Here is a 24,268-nt window from a genome sequence, read left to right on the forward strand (position 1 = left end):
TACCAGGACCTTGAAACTGAAGCAGCTGAATGTAATGCAGCACTGACTGCTTTTATTTTGAAGGCGCATTAAGTATTGTGTTTTTCTTGTATCTGTGAGGAAGTGTGTACAGTGTGTACAGTGTGTACACACTGTTTTGAGGTTTCTATTTATTACACTGAATAAAACACACTCATCTCCCTGATTCACAGTCCTTCAGAATCCTATTCGTAATATGCATTTCTAACTAAATCAGCCTTCAGAGAGAAACACAAACACAGGGCACTTACTGCAGTTTACACAGCAGTGTACAACTAATGAGCAGAGAGTGAGCAAGCAAGAGATGGGGCTTTTTTTTAGGTGAACAGCTCCGAGTCAAAGCATCCTCCTGTCCCAGCAGACACTCCAGATATCCTCCGCTCATGTCTCCACAGCAAATTTGCATCCATAGCAACGCCCGCATCTTCCATCCTGTAGAAACCCAAAACAATAAAAGCGAGTGCTTCTAATATCCACTGGGACAACTGTAATGTAGTGAGAAATGTAAAGCTGTTGGATCATTAATTGCATTATGATCACCATACATTAGCCATATTCTATTCTATTGTAACTGGAAGAGCAGTGTTAATATGAACACGTCCGAGCTTTGAGATTGTCTCCATGACTCATTAAATTGCAGCTCAATAGTTTTCGGGGGTGTTGTGTGCCGAGGTCACAAAGAACAGATAATTGGCTCTAAGTGCATGCCATGGAGTGTCCATGTGGGCGTGCACGGCCATGATGATACATTTGGTTCAAAATACGATAAAAGCATAAAAGCAAACTATTTGGGTTTCATATCTTAGGAAAGACAAGGATTTCAAGTAAATGTTTTCTACCGACAGGCTTCTCAGAAACAAAAGCAGCACAGTGAGTCACTTTTGGTGTGATGTAACCAATACAATCCTGGAGAAGCAGAAACAAAAAGAGCAACATATATGACCTATATTCAAAGATTATATGACGTCTGACAAAGAAACAGCTGTTCGTCATATTCAATTTTCAACTAAAGATGTGTGTGTTTTTGTTTTATATATTTGTAGCATGGATAGTGAATCATTCACATTTTTATATGGGCTCCAATTATGCTAGTGTGTTTCTCAGAACAGAAAATGATGCGGACACAACACGACTGTTCTCCATCTCCTGCTATTTGGTGTGTAACAGTGTGGTCTGAGCTTTTTACAGCTACAAGGGTAACAGCACCAAACTAAACAAGGTTGAGTCCCAGTTGTTATACATATTAATAAAAAAAAAATGAAAAAGTTAATTATTGCAAAAATGACATCATTCTGCTCTTATTTATAGATTTAAGAATAAATGCCATACAGAAAAGGCTGTCTTTTAAAAAAAAAAAAAAAAGATCCGACTGCTACAGAAGCTACAGAAGAAGAGTCAAGTGAGAAAAAAAAAAAAAAAAAGTCTTAATTACATTGATTTCCATCCTGTGTTTATGACAAAAATGTTTATGCCAGGAGGTTCTTTTAAAGTTCCTTAATTGTTTGTATCGGCAGGGGGATTTTCTTTTGTTTCAGTAATGCAAGTGTTTGTTGTTGTAATACTCATTTTAGCCACAGGAGGCTGAAGTGCATCAGCACAAGAGAAAACAATGCAGATCACTGGTAGAAAAGTCCAAACGTTACATCCTAATGTCTTTTCTACGCCACTTTTCCTGCACCTCGATGGGAGACGTCATGAGGTCAAGAAAGATGTGGAGAATGAATAAGGACCTAGGACTAGACAACCATACCGCACTTTACATCCACCATTTTTTATTTTTAAAAGCGATCTTATTTATAAAACAGTTCAGTGCCGAACTTGGTGCGTTTCTTTAAAGTTTTATACACATCGACCCCGTTTCCATGGAAATGTTCTCCGTGAGTTGGGATGTCATCCATCTGCTGCAAACAGCCTCCTGGTTCTGTCCACTGTTTACCCTACATTAGCTAGATTTCTTGGCTCTCAACTGCACAAGGAGTCTGGTTTCCAATGAAGAGAATCCACATTTCTAAATTTGTGGCTGCCGCCCAGAGTGATCGGATGAGGGTAGTTCATGCACATGTACTGAACAATAACCATAATGTTCTGACTGAAATACTGACACCAAGAACATCACGTTAAGAAAAACAATCATGAAATGACATAAATAATCCTTTTCCCTACGGTCTGCAATAAAAACACAACACCATAAGTTCTTTATACATCAACCATAAAATGGATTTATTTCACCAGAGGTCCAAACTTATTTCTGCGTTGCCCCGGGATGCATAGAAGATGTCAGTGTCGTCGCAGGAATTTGACTTCCACCTCTACAAACCAGTGTTTACAATCTAAATGTTCTTTTGCTCAACCATTGGTTTGACAATAAAGCCGCGTGTAACTGTTTGTCATGTCACACAATATCAAAACGCCACCGTCTAACCGGGCCAATCCTACAGTCTGTCAAAGGGAGGGGGGGGCAAAAAAGGAAAAGAGGGAGAAAAAGGCAAGTTTAAAAAAATAATTCCATCTTCATTTGAACAAAAGGGGACAGGTGTGGTGCTGGAGCAGAATGAGGGAGCGTAAGGCTACTGGTATAGGTTGGTTAGAGAAAAATCCCCTCCGTGATTTGTTACACTATTACACTTCTCACTCCAAAAAGAATATGTGGAGAGAGATGGAAGATTGCACAAAAGCACATTATCAACGTGTATTTTGACCTTATTAAGACTAGCATTCCCCATGTGGCTCTGTTTAGTGCTGTTGAGACGGACAAACAGACCGGGAGTCTGCCGCTGCATGCATCTGCTGAGGCCCCAGCATCTGATAGTAAACATAGCTTAAGGGCCAGACTCGGGTTAATAGAAGAGGAAAAAGTGGGGCGCGTGTTAAAGGGGGGAAAAAAGAGCCGGGTTAAGTGAACATTTCTGCGGCCAAACTGCTCCGCGGGAAGCTGGACTGCTGCTGCGTTTTTTTTTGGGTTTATACCATCTACTTCTGTCAGGCAAACAATTCCATCAGAACCACACATCAACAGCATCTGTAGGCTTTCCAATAGCTCTGAGATGATTGGACATTTTTTTTTTTTGTTTCCCCCTGTATTACCTACCGCCTGTCACAGACTAGAGAGGTTGAGCGGGGGGGGGGGGGACCCAGAATGTTATGTTTCACTTTAGAAAAAAAAAAAAAAAAAGAAAGAAAAAAAGAAAATCAGAAATTAGAAGTCCATACATAAGTCTGTGTTTTCTCCTCCCTCAGAAGGGGCAGCAGGTTTCACAGGGCTGCAGTTTCTCAGCCACACCATCAGGGGGAGAGGGGGGAGGCGAGGGAAGAGGGGGTTGGTCTTAGTTTCCCCGTCCCCCTCAATTTAGCCGCTGGACGATGACGGCGTTGAGGAGGTTGGCCTGCTCCAGCGTCTGGCTCTCGTCTGACAGCTCTTTGTTGGGGAAGGTGGTCATGAGCACAAACTCTCTGGCGGCCATGGCGGGCCGGGCCCCCACCAGGAACTGGCGCACGTCAGACACCCTGAGGGACACGACGACACATCAGAACAGGAAATGGGGGTTGACTTTGGGGTCATGCAATTAATCCAAGCTTAATCGCGTTCCAACGATTATGAAAAAAACAAAAAAAACATGAGAATGGACATTAAACGATTATTGTGCCGCATTCAGTTTTGCAATTTTGTTTTCTCTTGTAAAATAAATCAAGCACACCCCTTTTCCTTTACAGCAGTGCACTCTCGCCCCACTCGGCGGGTGTCAGCGTGGGATGATCCCCTCCCAGAAACTCTCCCCGGGCATTTATTGTCCATGGTGATGCACGGCGACCGGCTCCAAGACCGGTTGGAAAAGATCAGGGTGAAGCGCTTAAGTGCTTGCTGTTTTCTCCCTGCCTCCGGGGGGCGATGTAAGCAAACCCACCTAACCAGTCTTAAAGCAAGGACTCCTGTCTCGTTTACCATGCTGGTGGGTGTGACTTTCTTGCCGTGTCATCACCATTCACATTTCTACGGCCAATGTGTTTGTGATTAAATTGTTAACTGGAGCACAAAGTTCTTCTTTAGAAGATCTAGCCTCTTGATTTTGCTCTCAAAGTGCACCAGATTGATGCATTTATAATAATAATGCAAAATACAAACTCTTCTTTCAAAATACATGATCGTGTTAAATAATCCTGATCTCAATATTGAACATGTTCGAGGTTACTATTTTTGCCATTATCGAGCAGCCCTTTGATATGGTGCTATCCTCAGAAAGTTCAAGTCTCACTGAATCTAAAAATGTATGCATTGCATTTGACTGAGCTATGATTTTTGACACAAATTGTTAAAATTGGGCACTACGAGTTATAAAGTACCTTCACTGACTGCAACTTTGGGTCAAACTATAATCACTAACTTGAGTTGTTGTTACACTCAATTTCTCTGCTTTAGCAATCGAAATAAACTGTTGAACATTGGGTTCAAATGTAGGTCTGTTGTATTAAATGGGTCAGTTAACATTTCCACAGACCTGCAGAAGCAAAGACAACTGCAGCGGTCTAATCCAGGTGTTTGTGTGCTACTTCAACTAGAGTAGAGCTAATCAATCACCTGTGGGTGTAGTTGAACCTTTGGACCAGCCTGCCGCCGTCGGCTAGTCTGATCTGAATGTTAGTGACGGGCTGGGAGGAGTCTAGGTTCAGGGAGGCGCTGGCTTGGGCCTCGTTGGTGACCTGATCCTGCTGAGCGTTGGCCGGAGCTGCAACCAAGTCTGGGGTGGCACTAGAGGAGGAGGAGGAGGAGGAGGAAGATGGAAAAAGGTGAGAATTCACTCCGACTTGACACTCTGTCAGATTGTGGTCGTACTATACTTGAGGTTTGGGTTGGGTGATATGGAGAAAATAAATAAAACAATATTTTGGGCCAAATGCCCTGATATTTGGACAATATTGCAGGGTTGGTGATTTAACAAAATATATACAAAATAAGATTTTTGCTAAATGATCATCAGTAATGTGGGTACAACGATTCAAAATGAGCAGTTTTACCCTTTTAAATGTATATTAACATTTGATAGGATGTTTTTTTTTTTTTAAGAACAAGCTGGCACTCATTTTGTTTGCAAATACTTAACATGCATTTTCACTGCCTGAACCTGATTTATCGGATGTCATTTCCTGCTCCAGTTTGATTTACTTTTACTTTCACAATTAAATCACCAACGCTGTTCTGTGAAAAAAACATGCGTCTGAGCTGAGAGAAAACAGAACCGATTGTGACAAAGGATTCTTCAGATAATCCGAAGAGATTAAAATGATTTATTTAGCTTCAGACTTTACACAGCCTTTAAGCTGTTGTACATTTACACAACATATTTGTTGAACAATATGTATTCACTTTTTGTTTTTGTTTTCTTTACCTTGTTAAAAAAGCACTTGGTAACCTTGTTTTGACAATTGCTATGCAAGTCTATCCTCAGTCGGATTTAACACTCAAAGCTTTAGTTTATCTGGAAAAAGAAACCATAGAAATGTCTTTTATGTAGTTACCCAACGCTGGTAACATATTTTTGCAATATACCGTAGAACTGACACGGATAGCAGCAGATTATGGATGGATGGATATCCAATCCAAAATGATCAATTCAATGAGCTTAATTTCATTTTACTGTGATTTTAAATTGCTCCAACAGAGTCAGACGATTGATTGAAACCAGTAATTTATCTGGAAGCCCAGAAACCAAGCCAGTACCCGGTCTAAAGATGACTAATAATTCCCATGTAAAACAAGTAAGACCTGTTTACCAGCCTGCATTTAGACCGTACATGGAGTTCAGCAGCTGTTCTTTGATCGGACACTCCTCAATGATCTCACCTTCCCAACTTCTGTCCTTCACCACCAAAGGCCTTGAATGCCATCCTGGGTTTGGAGAAGTCCTCGTCCCTGTGGTCCTCCATGTCTAGGTTGACCTGGCCCCCTCGAGACCGCTGCCTCAGCTCCAGGGGAATCTCCCTGCGGGTGAACAGAGGGAATATTGCTCTCAACGCCGGTACACACATTGACCAGAGTTACTTTAAATAATCTATTCCTATACAATTACTAACAGATATACAATTTTTTTTTTTTTTTTGTATCTGAATAACGCAACGCCATTCCATGTATTCCGTTCCTCCCCAAACGTAATATTTCCATATAAACATTGAGAACATAGCATTTCCTCATGCATCTAGAAGCCATCTATATGTATCTTAGAATAAGTTAACAGAATATTCTCACCCCCTTCTGATTGCCTCGAGGAAGTTAGAATTTCCAGGATCGCTGTAGTTTCTGAGCTCACCGTTATCCAGACTGAAACCTGTCTTCCACAGCTTCAGCACCACGTGGACCTAAAACACACACACACACATGATTCACATGACAGAGGTCAAACTTCAATACGGATGTTATTTCTCTACAACTAGAGACGGTAAAAACTGAATGAATGAATCTTTTCTTCTGAGACTTTTTTTTTTATAAATATGAGCTATGTACTGGGTTTGTACTGATACTTCTTGCTTCCAGGAAGTAGCCACAGCATTACACTTGCTAACTGAAATGAACACTTCCTGTACATGTCGAACCAATGCCTGGACTCTACTTGATTTGATAAGTTAGCAGCTTTAAGTAGTATACAAAGTATTTTAGTAAGAAAACAGGGAATAAAATGCTTAACTTCCACTCGATATCAGCACATCTTGTGGCCTTAAAAGGTGCCCAAGGCTTGCTAATGTTAAACCTGATATATGGATGCATTAATAGGTCCAGACTCAGAATGTAGCAAGGAAACATACTTCCAAACTTGTGTGTGTGTGTGTGTGTGTGTGTGTGTGTGTGTGTGTGTGTGTGTGTGTGTGTGTGTGTGTGTACAGAAATACTCGTTTGAACAAATTAGGTGATTGATTTGCCCTATTGGCTGAAATCTGCCTAGATGGCTTGAGTAGTACTAACGGTGCAAAGAAATAAAGCACTGACTGAAAAGAAGAGGACCCATCAGGATCTGTACTCACATCCTGCTGGCTTTTGGAGCCGTGCCTCTCTCCAGCCACATAGGCCGACTCCTCCTCTGGAGCTGCTCCTAGCCTGTAGCCTCCACCGATGAAGGCCTAAGTGGGCAGAGGAGAGATTAAAAACAAATTACAAAACACAAAAAGAAGCTGATGAAATATCTGATCCAGCTGTATGAGCAATAATAGACTAATGCTTAAGACACCACAGATGCACAGCACATAGTTTCACCTCACCTTGGCTTTGCTGGACTCCCCTGGGCCTCTCCCAGGCCGGTCCAGCGGCACGGCCCCGTGTTCCCTCGCCCCCTTGAACAAATCCTCCACCACCTCATTGGAGCTCTTCTTTTTGGGAGGCCCAACGATCTGCTGCCCACTGCGCTCTGATCCCCCAGCGAAAAACCTGGCAGAGTTTGAATTAAGATGGTAAGAAACTCTTAAAACAATAGGAATAAAAAACAGCAGATGCAAAAAAAAAAAAAAAAAAAAAGAGCAACCCATAAAAGGTGTCCTGAATGTCATACTGGTGAGATGGGTCTAATAAAGTCTAGGGTGGGATCGTCTATTTTGAGGTATAATGGTTTCGATGAATGTCTAGTGTGTCATAGCGCTATTATGTAAAGAAAAAGGTGGGAGAAAAAGACGTGTCATCAACTGGCGTCATCTCACAAAAGGTTGTCAAAACAAACAAACCGGCTCCTGCCGTATTAGTGCTGGCATGCCAGGCATCTGAACACCTAAAAAGAAGAATGACGAGGAGATTGGGAGGTCAGTAAGTATGCACACCCACAGTTTACAGTTAGCTGGCGCTCTATGACGTCTGTGACAATCTAGCTGCGTGCGTGGGCTCCTAACTGTACATAAGGGCCACGGCGGCTATGAAGATACTATGTGGGAGATGCAAGAAATATGATCGGTCATCTGTGACTGCTTGTATTGTCTCCAAGAAGTTTCTGATGCTGGTATAGATTATCTATAACAAATAACACGTAAAAAAACCAAAACATTTTGCCATCTCCACTGTTACCCTCTGCTGCGGCCGCCACTTCTCTATCACATTGAATAAAACAAAGTGGAAACAGCGACTCCACAGAATCGCCTCTATCACAAAGTGAATGAGAAGATGGAGACATAGTGACTTTGGTGAATGTAATTAACACACTTCACCTATAATCCATCCATCTAGTGTTGCAAAAGTGATATCAACAAGAGAAATCTGACACTGAGTCCTGTTAACCCCCTGGGTTGTCCCTAAACCCAGCTTTAGCAACACAAGTAGTTTGCAATCTGTAGAGCATGGATGCTTAGATTCTTATCGAACGAACCAAATACACTAGGAAGCTAGTCAACACTAAAATCACAGACTCTTTGCAGCACTTTTTAAGTTTTCTGAATAACAGTATGTAAAGTGCACTTAGTGCTTCAATGTTATCTTTGTTGTCCCACTAGGGAAAAATCAGTGCTGTCAACTGTGCAAGGGAGGTGCAACAAATGCAGCCAGAGTGCAATATGCAGGAGTGGATTGTCCTGACAGTCCAATATAGATCTGCCTGTTATACATCTCCAACAGCACCGACAGACACCACCCCACAAAATGACATTCAATACAGCCCTACTGCTTCCTGCAAGTTACCTGGCATTAGGAGATATAAAAACCCACAAAGAAATATTACCTGCATATCAGGTGAAAGCAAGTACATATTAAAGCCACCTGGCACTGCTAAACAGACACAAAGTATAATTGACTCTAGATAACATATGTACTATTCTTTACTTCAGCTTGCATACTGAGCGTTAGAAAAATTCCCTTGACAACCAGTCCACTGCACTGCCGCGGCAGCAGAATCTGTTGATGCTGCAGAAAAGCACGGCCGACCAGGCTCACACTGAATGAGGGGAGACCAAAAATAGTTTGGTGCATTCTGGAATCACCCCTGCTAGGTGTGACTTTCTATCACCCAAACACTGTGAGGATGTACAGCTCAGACAGACTACAGCCTTGACCAATTATCACAAACCTCCCATGGCTACTGTTACGTCACACAATCATCTAGGCAGGGACTTTAGTCAATAACTTGAAGCACGGCACTCAAATCCTTACCAGGCCCATGATCGATTCTAACTCCGATCAGTCAGTTTCTGGAGAAGGAAGGGTAAGCTTGCCTTATTCCTTCATTGTGCACTGAAAAAGTGAGTGACACTTCTGCTAAAAGGTAGACACACAGACAACATAGGGAGTTTAACTTACCTTTGGCCTTCCTCCTCATCACTCTCATCCTCTGCCTCATTCATCAGATCTCTGAAGGATGTCACTCTGGGCTGAGCGCTGATATTATAGAAAGAAGAAGGTTTGTTGCATTGAATTGTGAGTTGGCAAAATACAAATTCATGAACAATTAAACAAAACAACTCTTTGACCCCGGGTGCTTTGGTTAAACTCGATTGGACATTGCAATCGAGTGTGTGTGCCAATACATTTTCATCAGACTGAAGTGAGGCAGTAATAAAAAAAAATAAAAAAAGCAGTGGCAGGCTGTGATCGTTACCTTGGCCCAGCCGACCGGGACACCGAGGAGCCTATCTCCGGTTGAGGAAGAGTTACTATGTCGTCATCAGCTCCATCCTCAAAGAAACTGGCGAGTGCGAGCTGGGAGGAGGCAAGAAAAAAAAAAGAATCAATGTCTCCAAGAAATCCTGACAGACAGCTCCTGTGTCACGTGTTACTGGTGACCTTTTCATACAACATCTCGGCCAAGAGCGGGGATAACTTAACTCGATCTACAGTACCAGTCAAAAGTTTGGACACACCTTCTCATTCAATTTTTTTCTTTATTTTTATTTTCTACATTGTAGATTAATATTGAAGACATCCAAACTATGAAGGAACACATATGGAATTATGTGGTAAACAAACAAATGCTCAACAAACCAGAATATGTTTTATATTTTAGATTCTTCAAAGTAGTTGAATGATAAAGTGTGTCCAGACTTTTTCTGTATAAGACCATATATTTATGTCTTTTTTTGTATCTCCGTCTAGAATATTCTAAATAGTGTGGTGACATATGGCACAGGGCAGAAGAAATAGAAAGAATATTCAAATAAAGTACATCAATTAAGAAAATAACAGTAGATGATTAAATAGGGTTATATTATATATTAATGTAATTAAGTACAGCTCATATACTTTATGGAAAACAGAAACAAATGGGTAATTTGGTCAACATACAGTAGCAGTCAAAAGTTTGGACACACCTTCTCATTCAATGGTTTTTCTTTATTTCTTTTTTCTACATTGTAGATTAATATTTTAGACACTATGAAGGAACACATATGGAATTATGTGGTAAACAAACAAATGCTCAACAAACCAGAATATGTTTTATATTTTAGCTTCTTCAAAGCAGTTGAATGAGAAGGTGTGTCCAGACTTTTGACTGGTCCTGCACATCTGGAGGTTAATGTGTATATTTATTGTATAAAATCTTGTATAGCACCTTTGTGTGTTGTGACTGTGATGTAGCAGTCCACTCAGTTTCACTTTACTATTTACATTCACTGCACAGAGACTGGATGTCATCTTATGCTGATTAACATGACATCTGCTGTTTCATCTTCTGAAGCCAACCTCTGCTCTGTGCATTGTTGGATGCTAACGCTAGCTAGCACGGCTCAGTGGACCCCCGGGCAGCCTCATCGTAACGACCCCCTGCTTTATACTGAGACGTCATCAGAGGACATGTGAGTCCTCTCGGCCAGGCGCGCTCCCGACCCGCACAGTGCCCGTGTTGTTCGGTGACAAAGCGCTCAAGCCATTGTCAAAGGGTGACTTGCACAAATGACCGGCTCCACAGGCTAACGTTAGCATGCCGAGGCTAGTCGTGTGACACATGTCGCATCACCGCTGCTTCCCGGTTCTTCTCCCCCGCTCAGACCGCAGCGGCCGGCCGGAGAGGTGCAGAAGAGACGTACCTGTAAGTTCCAGCCGGCTGACTCCAGGAAGAACCGGGCCCTCTCCTCGTCCACGTCGGTAACGGCGACGAACTCCCTCACAGACTCCTCTTGGCTCGCCATTTTGATTTGCTCCTCCAGCTACTTGTCCGCCTTCACCGTGGGGAAACAAGAGCGACGCACGAAGGTTCCTATCTGGCTCTGAACGAAGACGACAGACACACTTCTTGGAATGAAATAAAAAAAACTTTAAAAAAAACGAGTGTATTGTTTTAACTTATATATATATTTATACTAATTTCAATGGTCTACAGTAAATTTAATTTTCATAATCTCACTTTCACACGGGTTGTACCGCGCTGTGACGCTAACATAGTTTTGACCAGTAGGTGGCGATGTATCCAAAGGTAACACAACACTACAGTAACTCATGAGCATCATCATAATAATAATAATAATAATAATAATAATAATAATAATGATAATAATAATAATAATAATAATAATAATAATAATAATAACTTTATTTATATAGCACCTTTTAAAAACAAGGTTTACAAAGTGCTTCGACAGACAAGGCAGCAAAACAGTGCAATAGAAGAAACATTAAAAACAATCGTTAGGATAAAACTAAACTAAGAAATAAAATGACAATCAAATAAACGAACAAAATAAATAAAATCAAGTGAAATAGATAAACATAAAATAGTAAACGAATATAAGATAAAATAGTAAAACTAAATAAAATGAAACATTAAAACGACGACATCACATAAAAGCCATTCTGTAAAAATGTGTTTTAAGAAGTGATTCTGCGAGCCTTATCTCCTTCGGCAGGTCGTTCCAAAGCCGAGGGGCCCCTGCGAGCTGGCTCATACGGGGTCAACATTTCTCCTATGTCGGGGCCAGACCCAGACGTGCTTTAAAAGTGATCAGTAAGATCTTAAAATCAATTCTAAAACGAACAGGGAGCCAGTGAAGAGAAGCCAGGATTGGGGTGATGTGATGTCGTCTGTTACGACCAGTAAGAAGACTGCATGGTTTGGAACAAAGGTCTTAAGTATTGACCCAAGACCAGAGAGGAAGATTTGCCAGAATGTCTGGATGTTTAGGACTACACAAGACTGACTTTTCTCTAAATTTTGTATGTTTTAAACAAGGGATGTTGAGGGGCAAATAATGAATGGCTTTTTATTACAACTAAATTATGTAATACACGACACCGGTAAACACCGTTCTTAGATTACTGTCCAGTTGATAAACTAGTAAGGATGCTGCTTATCCAATTGATCGAACATATACTTACTCTATTTAGAGTTGTATCATCTACTTTGTTTTCTCTAATGATTTCCATGTTGTATTTTTCTTTTTGAATGAGGCTGCTTATAGACATTATTATGTTTTTTTTTAACGTCATCTCGTCTCCTTAATCTGGGTTAGGGTTTTTCCATCTCATTAAGACAAGACACCTCAGTGCGAGATCACAGAGCTTTGAATACAGCAATCAGATCTTTATCTGCATCTTATCACACTTTTCCCGCAGCAATCTTTAGTCGGTCTTGTTGTGCAAGAATATAAATACAGTGGAGCAGATGCTGATTGATGTGCGGGATATTTCACCTCTGACAAACCAGTTCCAGTAAACATGTGCCTCTGATTTCATTATGATGAGCAGATGGAGAGAACACGCCCATGGGAGATACCTTTGTACCCCCGCTAAGGTGTCTGATGGCGGGCTGGGTCGGACGGCACAAAGCAATAAGTCCTAGACAGATTGGGAGTATCTTAATTGTTTCCGACGGGGGTTGGATGTTTTTTTTCCATGCATTTGCTGTTGGTTGTTTGATCTTCAAGGCTAATTAGCAAAGTGAGAAAACCAGATTGTCACCTCACCTCGTGAAGCGCAACCCCCCTGCATCTCTCCTCAGATGCACACCAAGATGAAAACAGAAAAATGACAGTGTGTTGCACTCAGGAGGTCACATATTGTTTTCCCCTTTGGATGTTCTCTGCTTCAGGGTCGGTATGATGAGGCAACTACACCCAGATATGTGGCAAGAGGGTGAAAGAGACGAAGAAGACAACGGCTAGAAGAGAAACAAGCCTTAAACCTATAGACTGACATGTTGAGAGCAAGAAAAGGTGTGTATATGAGAGAAACTGAAACAGAAACAAGACAAATAAAGGCAAACGTGACACACCAGAAATATGTATTATTGTGCAGCAACTGTGTACCCCGAAGCCTGTAACACGACAAGCTGTCAGTCAGGAGAAAGGACAAAGCACGACAGCCACAGTAAGTCTTACCTTACCCAAGCAACGGGTTGTCGTCTCAGGAAACCTGACACCGTTACCACCAGTGAATAGTTACATGTCAAAAAAACATTACACAGACAAGAAGTGATTCAATGAACAAGATGCAAAGAAAGTCAAGGTGTATGAATGGCAATAAAAACCTCTTTATCTTTATCTTTATATGCATCCAATGAGCAACATTCATAGGTATGAATGGGGCGCCATCTTTGATAGTGGTATCCGGTTGTCCTGGTTGGTCGTCAAAATGTGCTGCAGAATTGGCAGCGCTTAACTTAAGTTTGTATTGGGATTACACAAACGGAACAGAAAGTGTTATTTTACGGACATATTGGCATATTTTTGAAACTCCAGGTTAGCCGGGTTAGCTATTTTTATGCTAAGGTATTTGCCTCCAGCCCCATAGTTAGGGCACACATACAGAAAAAGAAAAGTGCACTCAGTGGAGTGCAGATCTCAAACAGGTCTGTCTCCCTCTCCACTCCAAAAACGAGGGAAGAGTTGAATCTCACTCATTTGGCCCCACTGGCTCCCCATACAGTCCGGATGGCGCCAAAGACAACAACACATCATGCCTAAGTTTAGTGGATCAAAACAGATCGGGTACGGAGTTACCAAAAGGTCAAACGGGGCCTGTAACAGGCTAGTCTGGCTTGTTTTTAGCCTAGCAGACTGCAGGAAATGCCTTTTGCTACAGAAGCAGTTGTTGATCACTTGGGGTAATAACAGGCAATAAAACATGTCTTGAATCACTCGTCATCACAAGAGGTCATTGAGCATACAGTCAAAAATGAGCACAGAAAATATCCTGCTGATGGGTCAGGCAGTGTGCAAGACTAGCCGCGGACAGACAGACACACGCACATACACGACTTAACGCATGATCTTCTCTCAGGCGTAAATATTAAACATCGTTCCCAAAATGTCAAAAATATTATTTTGAATATATAAGGCTGTGTATACAAGGAGTAGAAGGAAGTTTACTTAAATGTGGAAATTATTAAAAATGTACTTTAAAGCTCTAGTAGGTCCGTTTAAAATCTGTTTTGAAGTACACTTGTGTAATTATGGATAACGCTTATTAATAAAGCAAATAGTTTTCAAATGTAAGATCAGAAGAGCGCATTTTGAGTATTCCGATTATCTGACCTCTTGCACTTTGAGAAGAAAAAAACACACTTCTGTTCAAAGACACCTCCCGCAGCCGAGCACGGTTACTTAACCTTGAGCAACCTTCAGGAGGTCAACGACCGTCAGAGCGTCGCGAAAGTCGGGTGAAATGGCTGCTCATAAAAGTGACTATGTTGGAGAAGGTTGATTAGGACAAGCATCTGTAAACCCCTGAGACCCGAGAGCATCCTACCACCTCCCCACCACCCCTCTAAATCACATACGCACAAGTCGCGCAATTATGTTGCTCTTCATTCCTCCCTCGGGAAGTGGGGCCGTGTCGTAAAGAGGAACACAGCATTGTTTATGACTCCTGACAGTTAGCCAGTGAAGGCTGGGTCCCACCCCAACCCGATCATTGCTTGTCAGTTTCAGAAAAGCGCCTGACCTTTTGACCGAAGGACACTTTGGAATAATACGTTATGGAAAGCAAAAATTAAAGCGAGGTCTTTGGAGCCTCATTAAAGTAAAACAACGTTATCTCCTGCTTATAAAATGAAACGTGTGGAGCTTTTTTTGTACTGATCTGAGCATGACTCATTAGAACTGCCAATTGATACCAACCGGAAGAGAGAGAACTTAATCTGGTTCCTTTTTACTCGCTCTTCATTTGCACTTTGTCATTAAGACTTGTTGTCCTCCTTCTCTCGCTCAATGAATCTTCCTTGTCTCCTGGCCGGCAGTAGCTAATAGTGACAATGCTGTCTGAGGGGTCAAGGCCTTGTGTTCACTTAACTGCCGTGTTAAAGGTCAACAGTGTCACAAACCATTGGCCCTTTAGAGAGGAATCCCAAATCAGGACCAAGTGTGATGTATGGTCTGCAGCAGATGTGGGTGATGCCGGGTTTTACGTATAGCAGAACATGTTTGGCAATGACCCCTGATCCAAATGTTTTTTCTTCAAAAGTAGATCTGTTTACTACAGGATTTGTAGCCTACGGGCTGTTATGATCGCTTTGTTATATTTTGTGATGAGGTGCCAGGGGATTCTAGGACCGCCGTGCTATGAAACTCATAGCACATTGCTTGTATCAATGTCATAACCAACGGTGGTTTAGTCTGTTGAAAGCACTTGCGCTTTCATACGTCACATCGGTATTTCCCTTTTGGACAACCTTTTTGGCTAGCAGACAAACACCAGGTGAAGTTAGCTCGAACAATGGACGCCCCGAGGGTCACTGTCAACGTGGGGCTTTGTTCCCACCCATCAAAAACCCGAACCATAATTACAAACTGTCAGAACTGTTTCTTTGGACATAATACCCCTTACATCATTCTGTAATGGGTTAAATATGCAGAAAGTAGTTTAGTGTAAGTGATCCTGGAGGAGGCCTTTCTGGTGGTTTACCCTTTGTAAGATGCTGTGATATCTGCAATAACACAAGTGCTGCCATCTAAAGTAGTCTTGAAAGCAGATTAGAAACTGGATGGGAAAACCAAATGAATGCATTTCAAGATTGTTTCCTGATTTAAGATTAATTCCTGACCCACAAACAGATTCACACACTTCTTCTCAGTTGTAGCCATTAGCATTTTTCTTCAAAATAGGATGAGATCAACATACAGTGGACTTTCATTCCTTGAAAGTTAATTGAAACATTTCTGGTTGCCTAATAATGTATTATTCAGCATTGGGGTTATACCTAGCTCCACATTCATGTGTAAGTTCTGGTTCCAAAAAACCAATATGGTGACGGCCAAAATGCTGAACTCGAGGCTTCAAAACCAAAGTCCACACACCAATGGGTAACGTCATGGGGACTATGTCCACTTCTTAGATACAGTCATGTTGTCCCAGCTCAAAGGACTTTTTGGACCTTTGTAAAGTTCATTCCTGTGTTGCATTAGTCGCCTTTTCCAGGCAGCAACTTTATTATTTTGGTTCACTCTCACAGCTCTCATCCAGTTGTTTCCAGCAGCAGCAGGCAGCTGCTTTCAGCTATAGAAACCCCGATAATTCCCTCAGAAAATTTGGTAGAGACCAAAACAAAGCTAAAAAGAGTGAATAGCGGACTAATGTGGCCAGAAACATTACTCCAAATGTATTCTCATGCATCTAAAACAATGTGTTAGTACAGTACTTTGAGTGAACATACTGATTACTTTCCAACACAATAACCCAGCGCTGCTGTAGGTAAATGATATCTTCATCCTCAGGTCCCTTGAGTGGGCAGGGCGGGTATCCTGACAATATCATCTCTACTTCTATCTCTCTATGTTTTCTTTGGCACACGAGGCTGTGCAGAGAGCGGGGAAGAGAAACAGCCTGGCATCAACAGGAAGCAGGAAAGAGGAAGCCGCTCATTATCTCTGTTGCCATTATATTGTTAAACTAGCCCATTACTTTCGCCTGCATCTCAATAGGTGCTTCTCCGCACGTGCACATACTCGAAAAACTGCCTGCTCGTCTCTCTATCTCTCTCTCCAAAAACCAAAAGCCAAAGCCAGCTCCATTTCTATCTCCATGGCAGCAGACACTCATCTGATACATTTGGCAGAACCGGGTCTGCGGGGACCAGACAGGAGCCACTGACCTACATATGACACGAGTGTGTCCACTGTAAATCACCTCCTATTAAACGTATTGTCGCATATCATGGAGTATATAGATCATCATATAGCGGCATTAAGGTTGCTCTTACATTTGCTGCTGGCACTATACAAGGCTGTGAAGGTGGGGGTTGGGGGGGCGACTGAAAAGGATCCAATACCATTCTCTTATTGCCCCAGCAGGCAGCCGTAAATCTGGACATGGCCCTCTCCTCTCTACACTGCCAGAGAGAGATTTACTACGACCAGCGCTCTGGCCCCCGTTCCTCTCTATCTCCTCTTCCTTTATTTTCACACCTTTGTCCCTTCCTTTCTCCTCTTTCCTTACTACATTTCCTCTTTTTTTTAATCTGTGCATGCTGGAGGGACCACATCCCAGTGTCACTGAGGGTCACTCCCTCTCTGTTACTGAGGGACTCAAACTGAGACGAGGATGTTTTAATTAAACCCATAAAGATTTACAGCTGACAGACCAGCAGCAAATGAAGGCAGTGAATGATGTACAGAGAAATCTATGTTGTTTATGAAATAGAAAATATACAGAATTAGCCATCTTTCAAGTCTAAATTCAGTTATAGACATGACAGGATAGAATAGATAAATTACTCTATGTAATCTGGGTTTTATTGACTTTTTTTTTACAGCAGAGCAGAGCAGATGTGTGATTTGGTTGATTTAACTCTTTAATCAAGAATGTTTCAATCTATTTAGCTCATTTGTATTAAAGGGTTTAATCAGATTTTAACAACATCTTCATGTGCAAGAAGCTGGTGAAACCTGACACATAATAGAACATACTCAACATTTGAGACAGTGTGTTTTAATGCTGTTTTTTATAGTAAGTAAAAAATTCTGCACTTACTTTTTGGTCTCCTAAAAACGTCTTATTCAGTGTTTAGCAGTACTTAGCCTCTATCATCTCTCGTCACTTCAGGTTGCAACAAATAAAAAATAAATCGTGACGAACAGAAAGCAAATTGGTGACCACAAAAATGCTGAAATTGAAGCTTGAAAACAGCAGTCCATAAACTGTATGTCCTTACATAGCAAATTGTTGTTTGCTGCTATGTTTTAACTCTGAATATTGAAATCAGCCCCGTTAAAATAATAGAAGGTCCTCGCTCTCACTGGGTAAGAGGTCAACAGAAGTGCTACAGGCTGCAGAGAACAGAATGGAGCAAAGAGAATACATAAGACTGACCCCAGACCAGCTCCCATCCCACCAACATAGCTCTCCAGGTGTGTTTGACAGGACAGGCTGGCTTTTATTGAGTTGTCTTGACAACTAATTCGGAATATAAAATATACTATTATAGTGCTATAGCGTGTTAATTAGTGAGCTTAAGAGGCGCTGGTAGGACAAAGCAAGGCTAGCTGTTACCCCGTGTTTCCAGTCTTTGTGCTAAGCTAAGCTAACTGCCTGTAGGCCATAGCTTCATATCTCACTAGGTGAGATATAAGAGGGGTATCAATTCTCTTTCAGCAAAAGCAAATAAGCGTATTTCCCAAAATGTCAAACTGTTCCTTTAATTGTATTTTCTGGACAGAAAAAAACTATTAAATCTTCAAATGTACAGAGAGGAACGGAGAGGAAGTGCAAAATGAGAACGCTAGCTTGGTAGGCACTTCGTATTTTTCTGCTTTTAAATAGGAATATTTAAATGCACGTCATGTTATGATGCCTTTGTGCTTCGGTGCAAGCAATTAACAGCAATAACCTTTGAGAGAGGAAACAAAGTAAATGTGTTAAGGGCCACATGTGTCCATTTCAATGGCACCTAATAACACTCAATTCATCCGCACTTGAATCAATGAGCCTGTGTAATCAGCAGTGCAATAAAGCCCCCGGGCGCTGTGTGCCTGTTAATGGCCACTAAACCTAAATCAAGCTCAGATAAAAAACAGCCTCTAAACGGACATTAAACAACCCAGTCTCTTTGTGTGCGTTTTATTACCACACCACAGCATCCAGACAACCTCCAAGGCCCTTATTCAAACCCTTTAAATGTCCAACACTGCACACACACACACACACACACGCACACACACGCTCACACGACACCACTACGCACTCTGTTCGGGGTAATACCACATGACATTCCACTAAATGCCTCCCAGACAATCCGCCCCCCCCCCCCCACCTCCGCTTCTTCAGCTTTCCAGCATTTTCATTTGCGGCGATGGCGTGGTCACCGTGGTAACCGCATGCTCAGCTGGATGCGGGACCTCATCTGGCTGCATATTGGCGTCTGCGCCATGCCTGCGAGGAAACTGCCCTAGATCTCAGTTGACATTTGGCAGCCTTTAGTGTCTGAGTTAGTGGACGGTTTGTGGTGGGGGAGGGGCCGCTGACTCCGGTCCAGGGTATGAATAAACATGAATATATGTATTTTTGTTTTTTACTTTAGGGTGCATCTTGGGAAAATGCCTTTAATGCATGCTCTTAAGCCGTTTTCATGTGTTTTTGCCTTTGCTTTTGTTCGTTTTTCATCATATCTGAAGCTGTGTGTAAAGACTTGTAGCTGGGATGAAGAGTCCGGGTAAAATATTGATTTGCCTCATCCAAAGTAGGACTTTCAACACACAACGCAGATGCTCTCAAGTGTCCTTCTTTCATCAGAATTTAAGATTCTCTCTTCTTTTTTCCGTCTTTTCATCTTCCATGTTTTTTTTTCTTTTTATTTATTTCTTCTTTTTGGGGTCTTTGAATTTCTGGTTCAGTCATCACGCTTTAAAAAGGCTTAGCTTCTCCCCGTCTACGCATGTGCTTATGTAAGCGGCTGACATCGCATTGTTACAGAAAAAAAGGAAGACGGAGAGCGAGGGAGAGAAAGACGGAGAGAAAAGAGAAACAAACCAATGAGTCGAGCGAAAGACAGAGCGATTAACAGGATTATACAGATGCATGACTGTTGCTAAAGCCTCGCAAATCACTGTCCTCGCTGATAAATAAAAGTCTAATAAAGAAATCAATTAATACCAAGGCACCTCAGGATAGTAATGTGCAGGGGATCTGTAACTGTATCGGATGCCGGTTAAAAACTTTTGTGAATATTTTCAGAAAACTCATCACCATCTCTTTGTAGATGATAAAAAGGTGTGGGCTTGTAAACATCGTCAATTACGCTTCGATTTTTTGTTTTTGACATTTCACAAATACGTTTCTGATCACAGTCTGAGGATGTCGGATTGAATGGGAGGGTTGACAAACGACTTTGTGTCACGTGTGAAACCAAAAAGTCCATGTTGACTTATTACTTAAATAGTTTAAAAAGTTTTGTTGCCTTTTTTTTGGTTTCCTTTTTACAATCAACACTTAAAATGATGAAGGCACCTGCAAATGACAAGGAAATATTAGCCAAAATGTTTCATTTCAGGCATATTCTGTCCGTCTCTGTCTGTTTTTGCATTCTGACAGCTTTCTGTTCTTTTGCTTCAGTGATCTATTCTGTCTGAGCTGGTTAAAGCGATCTAGTCTTTTCAAGATTACAATCTTTACTAGCACAAATAATGAGGGACAGAGTCTTTGAAGATACTCTGCGGAAGTTATGCAAAGCTCACAGTATACATGACAGCACTGGGAGTGGGATGGCTATATAATTGTGGATCATCGTTTTCTTTATTACGCCAAACCAAAGTTTTTCATTTTATTGCTGTCCCAAACAGACGGAGTGTTTGATACGTTCACTGTCATCCCTTATGCCCATAACATATATATCTGCGACAGGGTGTAATAAAATCTGTTGAGTATTTGCTGAACAGCAGAAGGAGAAGACATGATGTTGTCATGAGTAATCCTGGAGGTCCTTAGAAACTGTGAAAGCACTAGTCGTGATTTGACTGTGACATGTGCACCTTATATGACTCACAGCTGTGAGCCTTTACACTCAAACCTCTGTGATTTTGGGGGAGTATTTTTGGAGCAGGACAAAGAGGCACTGTCAGAGAATACACAGTATTCATTACAACGTGACAGATCATCAGCTGCAGGGATTTCATCAGATGACACGTAGCAAAGGGCATCATCCAACAGAGGTAGCGTCTGTAAGGTTAAAGGGCTGAGCTCTGTCCCCTGATGACATCAGCAAGTCATGTCTTATATGCTCCAACTTCATGTGCAGACAGTCATATGTTCATGGTTTTTAGACTCTCTGGTGGCCTTAATCATTGGTATATTTACCGTGTGAATTCAACTGCCTCTGCAGTCAACGCGATCTCATGTCATGTCTACGCATTTTAAGCTTTAAGCAAGTCAGTTAATACCCAGTACTCATTCCCAACACGTCACATACAGATGCAGTTTTAAACACATGGTTAACGTAACTGCTTGGTTATGTGGAAAAGATCATGGTTTAGGTTCAAATAACTACATTTGTTACATAAATTACTAAAAGTAAATTAAGTTAAATAGTTTGACTTTCGGTTTCACACGGGACACGCACTGGGGTTTCCTGGGTGACAGTTCTGTGTTTTTTTTTAACCTCCACACTCCCCGTCCTCCTTCCTACACTGACTTTTTCACTCTTTATACTACATTTTTTCCAGGTAGGCACATCACAAACAAGCCTGTTCGTTGCAAGCCAAAATTAGCCACTAAGGCAACTACAGATGCACCTTGCTAATCAAACTTATTAAATACTTAATATATTTTTGCAAACAGCATTTGTTATAGTTAAAAAAAAACAAAGATGGTGACAGCCAGAGCAACCCACTCTGAGCTTCACTTCGGCTCTTCAGAAACCACTATTTGACTTCCGCACCACTTGCTCTGGGCGACTTATATTGCCGTCGATAGAAAATGACATGCGGAAAGTATAAAAATGCAGAGTGTTAACATGCAAAATGCCACCAGGCTGCTGCTTTAACTTCATTGATTCATGTAGTTTCTGTGTGAGTGAAACATTTTAATCTCAACATGGATCCCTCTTTATCATGTTTGGTCACTTGAATGAAGAGCAATGACATCTTCGACCTTAGTTAAACCGAAAGTATATATATTTCTTTCTTTTACAGCAGGTTTTTTAAAGCGCATTGGCTGACAGCTACCTGTCGTATGATACCTTTGATTACCACTTCAGTTATTAATCAGGTTTATTAGCTTATATATAACTCATCACCGCTGTTGTATGTGAATGCATCTGCTCTCCGTAATGATATCCCAACGTCATACACAGGAGCAGCACATAGAGCTTTCTCTTCACTCCTCTCCCATATTCCGATCAGTTTAGGAGGAGGAGGTGGGCTGAGGAAAGCGGGCCAAAGTTGTGTGGCAGACACTCGGTGTCGGTTACGAGCTCAGCCAGCGCGGAGAAAGCGATACCAGGCCTGTGAGTGGAGATAACAAGGAGACAGAGGCACAGACCCAATCACACATGAAAGGGATTTTTGGAGGCTGAGTCGGGGGTTCTATCTCTCCGGAGTCTCTCCACCCTAAGTCGCACACTCACACATTCACACACACACCTCACATGTAGCTCCTGGTGGCCTCCTCCTCCTTTTTCTGATTCTTACAAAGACAAAACAAGTCCTTGGATCTTGTGACACCACTGCTGCTGCGCTATCTTTGTGTGTTTTTCTTGCTGTCTGGGTCTTTTGACTGCCGCTCTCTCCGACTGTCTATCATCCCTCACCCCTCCTCTCCATGCTGTTATCCTCTCTCATACATACAGACACACTTCTCTCCCTCTTTTATAGGTTTCGATTTGACTACACGAGTGCACAGCAGGTCCCGTTTTGTCTCTGCGTCATCCAACATAACCGAACAATGGGAGCAAATATATTCTATTTCCAAATGCATCCAAACCACGGTTTCTTCTGTTTGTGTTCCATCACATTCTGCAGGCAACTGGATGCTCCACCTTCCCTTTTCCTCATCCCCGTTTCCCCTGGCGCGGTTTCCTGAGTCTTCCAGAGATTGGCGTTATCAGACAGGAAGTAGAGGAGAGTGGCTTCCTGTCCCATATACCCAAGGCAACATAATGGTGCCAACGTGAAAAGAAAAAGTCAGACTGTTTATCAAATATTCAGCGGATACAGCCAAGAGCTCACTAGAGCACAACATTAATTTTTAATTGATGGCCTCGAGAGGCGTCCTTTACAGTTTTCCTCGTATCTGATTTGTGTGTGTGGGTGTGTGTGTGTGTGTGTGTTTTTGTGGCTTTACGTGTGCATGCAATAACAGTTATAACGACATCATGCGTTTCAGCTACACCAAATATAGGTTGCGGGATACAAAATTAAATGTTTCTGCTATAATGTATTCAGCTCCAGATCAGCTTGAAGCAACATCATTTTGATGATAGTGAAGGAATACGTCAGATGCAGGGAAGCCAGCAGTAAGGCATAAGTCATTCCTAAGTTATCCAGGTGGATTTAGCCTAGCTTTACCGTGTGTCTTTATTGAGTGGAGATACACACATCACTAAATCAAAATAGGTAGCATCCAAGCGGTGACCTCTGGGTCTGAAAAATGAAGCCCAATAAACTTCAGTTCCTAAATTGGCCACTTGAGACCGGCTCCAAAAGCGAGTCAATCCCCACTGACCTCCATGTTAAAATGGCCAACTTCAAGTGTAACAGTGTAAGTGTATCTGTAACATGTTTACAGCTTTGAGTGACAGGTGGATGCTGTCACAGCCTCTAGCTGTCTGCTCTACTAGTCGTCACCTTGGCTAATTCGAGTCACTGAGCTTGACCTCCTCATCACGATGTTGGTGCCTTTTGGAGAACTTTTTAATGCATCAGACATATGGCTTGCTGTGCCGTTAATTGTATGCCGGGCATCCTGCTGGCCAATGTTCGGGCATTAGATCAAGGTCTGGATGACCACCATACCCGCATCAGTTTCCAATGGTAGATCAGGTACCGCAATGTCATTGTTTCAGCCAAAATTGGCTAAATCCTAGAATAACAATGCCGGACGGCGCCATTATTCTCTTGGTCAAGTTACTGAACTGTAAGAACAGTAGACTCTGCCAAGAAGTACCTTGTAAGTTTCATATGACAAATAAATTAAATGATTGTTTGATCAAGTCTGTGCTTCATTTCTTCATTTTTCTGTGAGTAAAATTCTAATATTATTTTATTTATGCACTGTTACTACAACAATTAGCAGGTATCAATGTCTGCGCTTGCCATACCTTGCTTTTTAACTTAACTCGTACTAGGAGACACTCAGAATGTTGGCTGTTCATTTTTTCCAGGTAGCCACATTGCAAATAAGCCTGTTTTTTGCTAGCTAAAAGTAGCATCCCAATTTATA

The 24,268-nt window shown here is 41.8% G+C and overlaps 1 protein-coding gene across 1 annotated transcript; it reads right to left on the reverse strand.

Moving 5' to 3' along the window:
- Window positions 1-1,881: 1,881 nt before the first annotated feature.
- On the reverse strand, window positions 1,882-22,540 carry nsfl1c (NSFL1 (p97) cofactor (p47)). Its single transcript, XM_054609269.1, has 10 exons — window positions 22,476-22,540; window positions 10,996-11,175; window positions 9,570-9,670; window positions 9,272-9,349; window positions 7,261-7,426; window positions 7,027-7,122; window positions 6,257-6,366; window positions 5,855-5,992; window positions 4,592-4,762; window positions 1,882-3,522 (listed from the first exon to the last, which is right to left on the reverse strand). The coding sequence occupies exons 2-10, from the start codon at window positions 11,095-11,097 to the stop codon at window positions 3,360-3,362; spliced, it is 1,125 nt and encodes a 374-aa protein (XP_054465244.1). The 5' UTR covers window positions 11,098-11,175; window positions 22,476-22,540; the 3' UTR covers window positions 1,882-3,359.
- Between the last annotated feature and the right edge of the window lie 1,728 nt (window positions 22,541-24,268).

The sequence above is a fragment of the Anoplopoma fimbria genome, chromosome 12 (assembly GCF_027596085.1).
Source record: "Anoplopoma fimbria isolate UVic2021 breed Golden Eagle Sablefish chromosome 12, Afim_UVic_2022, whole genome shotgun sequence".
In the NCBI taxonomy this organism is placed as follows: Eukaryota; Metazoa; Chordata; class Actinopteri; order Perciformes; family Anoplopomatidae; genus Anoplopoma; species Anoplopoma fimbria.

Excerpts from the sequence above, each read along its gene's own strand:
- nsfl1c (XM_054609269.1), bottom strand. The coding sequence starts at position 11,097 with ATGGCGAGCCAAGAGGAGTCTGTGAGGGAGTTCGTCGCCGTTACCGAC. Across the intron at positions 9,350-9,569 it reads TCCCGGTCGGCTGGGCCAAG|CGCTCAGCCCAGAGTGACAT; the intron begins GTAACGATCACA and ends CTATAATATCAG. Across the intron at positions 5,993-6,256 it reads CTCGAGGCAATCAGAAGGGG|GGAGATTCCCCTGGAGCTGA; the intron begins GTGAGAATATTC and ends GTTCACCCGCAG.